We start from the raw sequence: 10,675 nt of genomic DNA, 5'->3' as shown, positions 1-10,675 counted from the left end.
GTTAATGAAGCCTGACAGAAGTTCCTATTTAATGCCTGCATGTGTATAATTTTATTAGGCAATGGATGCAAGTCTGTGCATGAGGAGAAAATACTGCTGTGAATGAAAAAAACCTGAAATTCTTTCTAAATAAATTCTTAAACAGAGAAAACATAGTCATGATTGAGACAGTTCACAGAGCCCAATAGCTCATTTATAAGGTCTCCCCAAACATCTTCAGTGTGTTAACTGCTGTATATGTAAATATTCGTTATCTGTAGTATTAATCTCATGGGGTTAATAAAATGGTTGGAAAGAGTTTTATGAAATCTAACTCAGTATTTGTGTAACAAATGAAAAAAAGTGCTCTAAGTTGGTATTGAGTAGGATTGAAAAATAATTAGAAGAGCTGAACAGATATTCTTTGATATCATACTTCTTACTTATATCACTGTATATAGTTTCTCAATTACAATGTGGTGTGAAAACCAGGAGTTAAAACCACAGAGTAAATCATAGCCTAATTATGCTCCTGTTTTTCCTGAAGCAAAGATCATCATATCCTTTAGGGGAAAATTGACAGCATATCTTCTTAATTACAATTACAATAAATGGTTTCTGCTGTAGTCGTCCTCATGAGAGATGCTCCTATATTAACTACAGTCCTAGTTATTAACTAAAAAAAATCTGAATGAGACAACTTGGTCACTCCAAGTGGCCACTGGCTTCATAGATTTGTTACGTGATCTTCTAAAAATTATAAATTTAGCAGCACAAACCTCTCTGAAGCACTTTTTAATCCTATGGATTGTAAATGTAGATTAATCCCCAGTGACTCCTAGGACTAGATGAGTAGATACAAAAATGTTTACCTGTTAAAAAGTGTGCTGTCTGTTTTTCAGTGGATTATATGTGGTTTCTTGTTAGAGATCTGTGGAGTTGTTGAATGGAAGTTTTTATCTTTTTTAGTGTCATTCACCTGTTGTGCATTGTCGAAGAAGAAAAAAAGTACTATGGTAAAGCTGGTTTGGTCTCAGCCAGATCCTCTCTACCTCTCCAGTTAGAGAGTTGGGATTTCTTCTTTAAGCCACGTCTTTTCAAGGATTTTAACAGCCAAAATACTCTGTTTGAGTAGTAGAAACGGCTTAATATCTGCAACACACTGATATTTTCTATGTTAAAATTTGTCATGGTGACTTTTTAAATTTCCCAAAGCTCAGCTTTCAGCCTCTTTGTGTATCAAACAGGTAATACAAGTCAGCAGGGTATTAGAGCCATGCTGAATGTAACCGATTCCTTCAGTGGTATTTTGCTGTCCTTCACTTGGACTTTATTTCTAAAGCAATGACACCTTTTTTTTTTTTAATTGTAGTCGGAGTGAAAACTTGAGAGCCTACTTTTTATCAGATCTTACTGCTGATCTTCAATATGGTTTGAGTAAAATGTTTCCTGGTAAATGAAGTGGCAAAGAAAACCACCGATCTCGTAGCTGTTACAGTGCTGTTTGTCTGAAAAGTAGAGTTGCTATACTAGGAGCTAAACTTTTCAGTCCTGGCTGCAACCTGCTGTGTACAGCACTGTAAGCAAACCTGTGAAGGAGTTTAAGCTGCAAATTACTCATTTGCACAATACCACATTAATGGGATGTTAGGTTTATTTATCTTCTACAAATACTCCCAAAGCCATTGTTGAAGTACACTTAATAAAATCAGGATGGAATTATATTCCTTAGGAATAATTAGTTCTGGAACAGTTCTTTACTTGTGCCTTTTTACTCAGCGTTTATACATTATAGGCATAAAACTAAGCAAATCATGCAGTTTTAGAAATCTATTACGCCGATAAATATGTCCTATCCTGTTGCCCCTAAAGAGCAGCAGAGGCAGCATGAACTCTTCTGTTTCAGGAACATATGAATACATTTTATATTCTTTTCTGTATCTTCAGCATATCTCACAACAAGGTTGTACAAAAAATTAATGTTTTAGAGACTTCTGTTCAAGTCTCTCAGAATTTTACTTGCATGCAAAGTTGCCAAAACCAGTTGGTTTGTGCTTTTCTCTCCGTTATTCATAGTCCTCCTGGAATGTGAAAATTTCTTTCTTAGGATTAGCAGTTCTTTTTCTGAATCTTTGTTTGATGAAACCTTTCAGGGAATCCTCCATGTGCTCTCTGGTATCTAAGCAAAATAGATGTTAATGTCCACTATTAAGCTTTGTTAAAGAACCCACAGAATGCATAAATGCTATATTTCTCAATAAAAAAGGTAAAGAGAGAATGGGAATCTTGGCTTTGTTGAGCAGGAAAATTATCTCCCCGTGTTCAGTTAGTGATTCCAAATACTCCTTTATGAATAGTTTATGTGGAACAATTTGAAGCTCAGGCCCAATTAATTCTCACCAACGGATCTTAAATTTTAGAGCTATTATTCATGGAAATTCGTTCACTTACATTTTTGGGCTTGAGAGAAAACCAAAGCAAAAATTACCTTAAATTAAACCAACTGTCCAACCTGTGGAGATGTTGGTAACCTTGACCACTCTTATCGAAAAGTGCTCCCTAAAGAGCCCATGGAATTAGTGATTTTTTTTTCCTTCATAACACAACTGGGACAGAGAAACCCCATTTTCCTTAGTGAGAATGCTTGGATGCTCTCCAGTAGACTGGGAACAAAGAGTTGTCTGTCAGGGTCTCGGGAGCCCCCACATCTGCTTTTTAAAACAGGATGTGGGGAAGGGTAAAAATCCTCTCCATTTGTGACGCTAACACAGCTTTGAGAACACCTGGAATTACTAGACCCAGCATTTGATTCTTATCACTGGAGCTGGTTTCTGATAGACCAAATGCCTTTAGGAGCCAAGTTTCTGTGCTGTGTGTGAGATTGTTGTTCAGGCAGATTTTCCACTGGAGGATCTGGACTCTAAAATCTGAATCCAGCCCTCTCTTGAAAAACTGTAAAATAATTTCAACAAATAGCTTCTGGGAGACTGTTTAGCCTGTTTCTAGCTTTTATTTAAAAAAACAAACAAACAAACAAACAAAAAAAAAATAAAAAAACCCAAAATCATTGAGTAGTTTTTAGTGCATTTCACTGTCCGCTAAGAATTTTGTAAGCAAATGCATCAAATTTATGCCATTATTTTTGTTAATTGCATTCTGTTTTACTTGATTTCACTTGTGTAAATGTCCAATGGAGCAGAGAACATTAAGCACACAACCAGGTTGTTTAAGGAAGTTCCTTCTATGCTTGAAAGAGTGCTAAAAATTATCTGTGCATTTTCAGTGGAGCGTGAAAGTGTTTCCTCTGATCGGTGTGCAGTGAAAATGGCCCAGGTACATCATATTATCAGTCAGCTTTTAACAGAATTGATTTCAACAGTTTCATTAGATAATTGACTAACTAATAAAAAGAAGAAATATTTTGGTAGACAATTTGTCAAGGGAAAATTGTTTCTAGACTTCTTCATATTAATTATTCATCTGTCTCTGTTTTCTACTAAAGATGCTGTTGGTGAATTCTGTAGATTTGAAATAAGCAGTGCTGTTTAATTTGATTAAATTTGGGTTTGGTTTCTGTGTATCATGTAAAAAAGATTTGTTGAGTATCTACTGTTTTGTTTGTTTCATTTGCAATGGGGAAACAATAATGGGCTTCCATTCCCTGGCTGTAACACTGCTACATTTAAGGAACAGCAATAACAAAACTTAGCTGGGAAACTTATAAAAGACCTACTTTCTATTTAAAATATTGGTTTTTTAAAATCAGTGGCCTAATTGCCTGCATATTAATTAGCGTAAAATTTCCTAATACAAAAATAATGAATCTGGCCCAGAATACGTGTTACAATAAATTTTACAAAGCAGTCATAATAAAAAAATGTGGTTACAGTCATCTTTATTTCTGGAATTTTGAAGTTTACAGGAAAGCTCTGAAAGCAAAGGGTTGACAGTCATAATTGTCATTATGTGTTATTGAGACAAGTAGGTAAGTATGTTAACGACTGCTTTTTGTATTCCCTACTCATCAGTTAGGATAGGACGTAATCTTGAAAGTTCATCAACTTGTGTTTGATGTTTTTTTATGGAAACCCCCCTGCAATTAAAAAGGGTATGCAGTACTTAATGAGAGGCAACTGAGTGTGTTTTTTCTTGTTTCATTTTTATGATAAATCCCGACAACCACAGATGTTTGCAGCTTTTTCTGTCAGGTGAGTTTCTGTTGGTTTTCTTGAGTACAAGTCTGAGCGATATGCTCAGAGGTTTAAAATTTGATTGTTTTAGAAGTCAGCTGAAGTTATTAAGATTGAATATTCAGTTTCATCTCTTGTATAATTTTCTTCTTAAAAAAAAAATCTTTAAATTGCCACAAACTACAAAACATATAATGTCTCAGATAGGTTAGATACATCTTTCTTAACACAGGAATCTGTGAAATATTGGAACTATAGAACTGGACATATCTATTTCTAAGTTAAAATAAAGATTATGATAGGATTGTTTTAAGGTTTAGTTTTAAATTTTAAAAATAGAGAATATTTTAAATGGAAAAAGTTAAACGGTGGAAGGAAAATCCTGATGACAGCATTTGTGTTAATCTGGCTCACAGTTTGCCTTCACTCTCTTCCGACAGTCTTAATCCTCCGTAATATAAAACTGGCTATGCACTGCTTTTTTGTGAAATAAAATATCATCTAGAGGGAAAAAGAAAAGGAAGAGTAACAGTTATAAACAAAACACCAACGTTTATAATAGAGGCTTTTCTAATCACTTGGGAGAAAGTATCATAGTCACTATAACTTTTAGAATATTTTTCCATTACTGTACTGCTGGCCATCTATCATCATTTAAGAAATTTGTATTTCTGTATTGCTGTTCTGAGAAGTTCAAGTTGCTCATTCAGCTAGAAGCTGCTCTGCTGTTGGCTTGCTGGAATATAGTACAATATTAATTTCCCTAGATATTGGCTGCTATAGTAGTGTATAATTTCTGTTTCCTTGAAGTTAATATACTCATATTAATACTGACAATGAAGAAATTTTCTTGAAATCCTCACTGAGCTCAGTAAGTTCTGTACTGTCCAGAGGAAACGGGGGGGGGAAAAGCAAAAGCATTTTGATGTTATAGTTAAATGCCAGTGTACAACAAAGGTTGAACAATATATGCTTTTCACATCAGAAAAATCTTCAATGTGTTTGGAACTAGATTTTGGGGGGCAGATATATATAACAGATCATTACATAAATGTTGTTAATTACTATTAATCCACATGTTATGATAGACAAGTCAACTAATGATTGTTTAACTATTACGGTGTTTTTAATGTTGCATTTTAAAATTGCAAAGGATGTAAATTTCTTTTCCTTTGCATGTGTTTAAATATCTTGAAGAGAGTTTAGTTTTCTTTCAGTTGTATAGCTGTATTTTTCCTTTCTGGAGCCATTTTTGTTCTTGTAGCTTAGAAGGAAGTGTTTGCCACACAAAAATACCAAAGTGTGTTACCCCTTCACTTTAAAATGTAAAATACAGAGCTATCTCATGTGTCATGAACTCCCTGTCTAAACACACACACATATCAGGAGGTGAGTTTAGGAGGCTTGAAACTAGCTGACTTTCTTGAAAAATAGAGTTTGTATTTGATTCCTTTCAAATTTTATTTCCAAACCAACTATCAGTGCTTTCTTTTCAAGTACTTTTTAAGGGATATGCAAAACAAAAACATCTGAAAATTATCTGATAGCTCCTGTAAGATCTGTGTAGAGTAACGACTGGAATATAGGGAGGATGAAATTACAGACAGTTCAATAATCTGCCATGATACCGCAATAACTAATTAAAAATGTAATAACTAAGTAAAAGCGTGAGGATGTTATCTTTCCCATGATATTTAGGGAAGGCACGGTCTGTCGCTGCTAGGAAAAGAGTGGGCAGTTGCAGTAAACCTGCTGTACGACCCACCTGGCCTCAGGCATGTGGTGTGGGACTGGAGGTGTGAGGAAGGTTTGCCCCTGGCTCCACGGTGGCTCCTCTCTCGAGGCTCCCGACGGGGCAGGCGGGTGTCCCACAGCTCACAGGGCCGCGTGGCCACTTCGGAGCCTGAGCTCTCGCCGTCGGTGTCGCCGCGGGCTGGACCGCACAGGGACCGAGTGGTCTCTGTGCCATTCCCCTTGGTGCTGTGCACATCTAACAGCAGTGGTTGCCTCTACCTCAAAGATTTTGTTAAGGATTAGGGGGCTTTAGCAAGGATTGTGTGGTTTCGTTGCTCTGAGCGTTGGAAAATGTGGTTGTGGCTTAACATGGGTAGAGGTTACAGCCCGGTGTGAAAAATGAGCTACAAGAGGTCCCCTTAACACCGTGAATTAAATAATGTGAGTTAAAGCACAAGAAAGAACAAGATAAAGGTGGAGAGAACAAAGGAGAGGAATAACACCAACAAGTAAACGGGGCACACAGGCTAGTTCTGGGAGTACGTTGGTTGCCTTGAGTAAACAATTTAATAGTAATTTGCCAGTATATATTTGGCTACTGGAAGGCTCTCCAATGTCTTGCATCTTTTTTCATTTATATATCGATTAAAAATAGAACATATTACTCTCTCTCATGTGAATGAACTGGGATACTCCCTGAGTGCAGTTTAAGATCAGTATTATAATTTAAGCCATAGAAAACACAGGTGCAGAGAACATAAATAAGATTGCACATGCTTTTGCCATTCCATATCATGAACTGCTTAATTATCCTTCTTTGCTTGTAATTGAATATATCCAAACCAGGCTTGTGTTTATGAACAGCAATGGGTGGTATTTCTTACAAGATTCCTTGATGAGATTGCCATATTAACTGAGACTCTTGACCAAAAGTCATTTTATTACCTTCTAGTCTAAGAACAGTAGGTGGGGGTTTTTTCATGGCTTGATGACAGATGAGATTAGTGCTGCACATGGGAATATTATTTGTGCTAAGATGTAAATGAAAAAGTTCTATAGCAGAGAGTTAAGAAGGCTTGCGCCTTTTTCTTTTTAAACGAGCATGAAAAGCATTGATGTGCGTCATCAGTGGTAATAGTCAACTCCAAGGAAAAAAACACCTGCCTGGAAGCTTCATGGGGTAGTGAAAGACTGTCTGTGTTCAGGCCCATTGTTGTTAGTATAAAGTCCACTTGGAAGTATCTGAGGTTGGACTTTTTGGTGATTTCTGCACAGCAAACTGATATATCTGATTTGGATTCCCAGTGAATAAGCATCTATCTCACCAAGGCTGCCTATTGTTCTCAGCAAAGGGAGACTGCTGCATTACTTTAACCTCTGGAAGGAGCCAGCGTTCTCTGTTGTGTGTCAGCTATGCGGGTTTACTTTATCTGTTTCTGGCTGTGTTGCTGCTGTTTGGTGCATCAGTAGGATGCTGGTGGCTTGGGTGACTGTATTTTCTAGTAGTTTGGAGACCTCTGAATTTCAGCTTTCCTGTCAGCTGGGGTTATGTGTGGCTTTCAATGGCCTTCTCAAGCTGCTAAAGTGGCCACATTTTGTTATGTGTTTGCCCATCTTGTCCAATTGCAATTGGGACTTCTCCATTACTCCTGTAGAAATTATGAGTGTATGGAAGAGGGATGAAACCCGCATTTAAACCAGTGGACCTCTGAAGTTAGTGTCAGAATTGCAGTCAACTTACTTATTAGTAATTAGGAGTGACATTTGAGAAATAACCTTCCCCCAAAACAGACAAGAAAAGAAACATCACCTTTTCTTGAAGCTCACTATGTGGAAGCAACATACAGGCTTTAACACACTTTTTTCAATTTGGGGAGGAGCTAGGTTTATTCAGGCCAGTGTTAGGCTGGAGAGAGAGGTTTGCAAAGAGGTTACCAAGCTGTTGGAAGAATTACTGTGACATTGCTGCAGTTAGTGAGTTTGTCGTGTTGGGGCACTGGAGTGACAACGTGGCTGGTTGATCTCTTCCAGAAACCTCTGAACTCCGAGAATAAGTTTAGAGGTGATTATAGTAATGCTGTATCATTTACATAACTTATCTATCAGTAACACTTCCCATATTGTCAAGTGTGCGTGTTTATATATATGCCTGCTGAAAGGATCAGGTTCAAAGGATAAACTGTGACAGTGATGTGGACTCTATTTGACCTTGTAAAAAGGTAAGTACCTCCTCTTTGGCTGTAATGCTTTTCATAAAAGAAAAAGCAAATGCCTGCCTTAGCCGTTTCTTCTCCCCCCTACACAGGCAATGCAGGACTTGCAAGAAAAAGGAGCAAGTCTGATTATAGCCCTTAAGCTTTTGATGACAATCTGGTTTGGTTTTTGTTCTTAAGCATTTTATGTTGTTAAAGACTGGACTCACATTTAGGATAAAGGGCTGAAATAACAAGGATTTGGGTCACTGTTGATAGCAACGTCCATAAGTGTGGCTTTTCACCAGGCTTCACGCCATATTTATCACAGTTTGAGAGCAGTGGTGGGACTTGTCTCCTCACCATCAGTGCCCAGCCTGTGTGCTGGATGTGTCAGCACAATGCTGCTGGCAGACGGAAGAGTTGCAGTAAATATGCAGAGTTATGGTTTAAATGAAAAAGCTGTGGGAAAGGAAATACATTAATCCACTGCGGCTGTTTTTTCTTTTAAGTAAGCCTCTGTAATAAATTGTGAGTTTTTCCTGGACTTACCCTTTAAATTTCTAGATTCCTTTCTTGAGCGGAGGACAGAATAGAACAGGAGTTGAACTGAAGCATAAAGAAAAATAAAATGCAGAAGCAACTGAAAATTAAATTATATCGTGTATGTGGAAAGAAATTATCTTCCATGTGGCCTTTTTTCTGAACATACTTCAGGAAAACCTAGTCTAGCAAATCATAAAATATGCACTATGCATACAAGTGCATCATCTGTTTAGGTCATCTGATGGTGTGGAAGTGATGTTTAGCAAGTGCTTTAAATCCAGAAAAAAAATAGATCCCCGAATATGAGAAGAGCTAAACTTGAGGAATGATTGAGTACAAGCTTGATCTTTGAAAGAATACTAGACGTTTGATCTTTTAATTTGTTGAGATTTAGGTACTTTCTTCCTACGTAATCAGGAATTTCATGTCTGATTCTCTTTGTTCGATGTTCTCAGTTTTAAGAACATTTAGCATATAATTGCTGTCACGAAAAAGGAGAGGATGTTGAATATTTTACAAAACTTTTTTTTAAATTCAAAACTATTAATATGGTTTTGAAAACTCTCTTATGTCTCAGATGCCTAATTTTTGTTTTGATTCTTATGTCATCATTTTGTTATTTCTTTCAGTTGCCACAGTTTTTGTATCCCGGAGGGACCGGATATGCTAAGAAGGCAATTTCATGTGCCATACAAATGTGGAGAAAAATAACGTATTTTTCTCTCCCATGTCCCCATCTCCATTCGTTGAAAATCACCTTTGAGGTGCATGAAAACTTTATTCCTTTCTTTTGCAGAGGCCCCTGCCCAGTGTGGCAGCAATGCAGGATGCTGTCTGTTCCAGTGCAGTGTCTCCAATGTCTCCATAGGGTTAGGAGGGGGAATGTTTAGGCTCTTGTTCTCTGTGGATGCCACAGCTGCTGTTGGGATATGTGGCACAGCCAGTTTGCCTGTTTGATGTCCATGTGGGTGTTGCGGCAAGGGCTGGTGACAAGTGGCTGTGCAATGAGGACATGGGTAGCAGGAGGCTAAACTTTCTGTGCAGAAGTGCTGTTAAAATGGAATAAAATGCCTGCTCAAAATGGGGTAGGAGTGGCAGAGCCCGCTAACAAAGCTGAGCTCAGAGGTGGGCACTGATCCAAGCCTAACGTATCTACAAGTTGTGCCAGTTGCTTTTGATCCTTATTGGGATAGATGAAGCTATGGCAGAGGTCTGTGTTGTTACATCTAGACCCATTTTTTGTGCTCAAGCCAGTTTATTTTAAGCTATCTTGAAATATCTCTATGCTGCACCATAGTGGGTAATGTATGCAAAGTCATGCATCTCAGTGCTATCAGTTGCAAATTGCTCTTCTGTCACATGGAAACCTTGCGAGGAAAAAAGATAAATAGATGTAAATGGTGTAAAACTCAAGCTAAACTGTTGCTGACTCTTAAATATTGGTCTCTTGCTTTCCAGAAATTTTGTGGAAGCTGGAAATACTCTAGGAAAAGGTGGCCAGCTAAGGACACTGCTGAATTAAGCCATGGCTTATGTGTGTTCTGTTGTGTGAGTAATTTCATATCCTCCTAAGAGCTTGTTGATCTTTTTACAAGGGTTTGATGTGAAAAAAATTGGGGCAGAGGATGATGCAAAATATGTATTACACAGCCAAGTCATGCACAGTGAAATGGGTAAACCCCGTGTGCATGTGCCCTGCGGGCACCTCCTCGTTGGTTAAATGTTATTTTGGTCAGGTCTGTCATGGTACTTATATTCATGATCAATTTTGTTCACCTTCTTGTGGCTTTTCAACACTGAAAACACATTGAAAAAATGCAAAGGTTACCTTAATAAGCTCACAGTCAGGAAAACCATAGCAGAACAGATTTTTTTCTTTTTTTTTTTTCTCTGTCTGGTGTTCTTTTTTTTTTTTTTAATGTTACTGAAGTGCATTGTGAGCAGAATAGCTTCAAGTTCAGCTCTCAAAGCAGCTTTTGTCCTTAGACAAAATCCCTTCCAGAGGAAAGTTGTGTGCTGGCCAGTGCTAGCTCT

General features: G+C 37.6%; 1 protein-coding gene across 1 annotated transcript in view; it reads left to right on the top strand.

Annotated features, from left to right (window-relative positions):
* Positions 1-10,151: 10,151 nt before the first annotated feature.
* Positions 10,152-10,675, top strand: part of RBM20 (RNA binding motif protein 20) — a 68,670-nt gene continuing 68,146 nt past the window's right edge. Inside the window, 1 exon segment of the mRNA XM_017840232.1 lies at positions 10,152-10,189. Coding sequence (XP_017695721.1) covers positions 10,167-10,189 — 23 coding nt within the window. The 5' untranslated portion in view covers positions 10,152-10,166.

This window comes from Lepidothrix coronata, unplaced genomic scaffold (genome assembly GCF_001604755.1).
Source record: "Lepidothrix coronata isolate B3197 unplaced genomic scaffold, Lepidothrix_coronata-1.0 Scaffold8, whole genome shotgun sequence".
NCBI lineage: Eukaryota > Metazoa > Chordata > Aves > Passeriformes > Pipridae > Lepidothrix > Lepidothrix coronata.
Note: the sequence above shows the minus strand (reverse complement) of the source record. Positions and strands in the feature narration are given on the sequence as shown.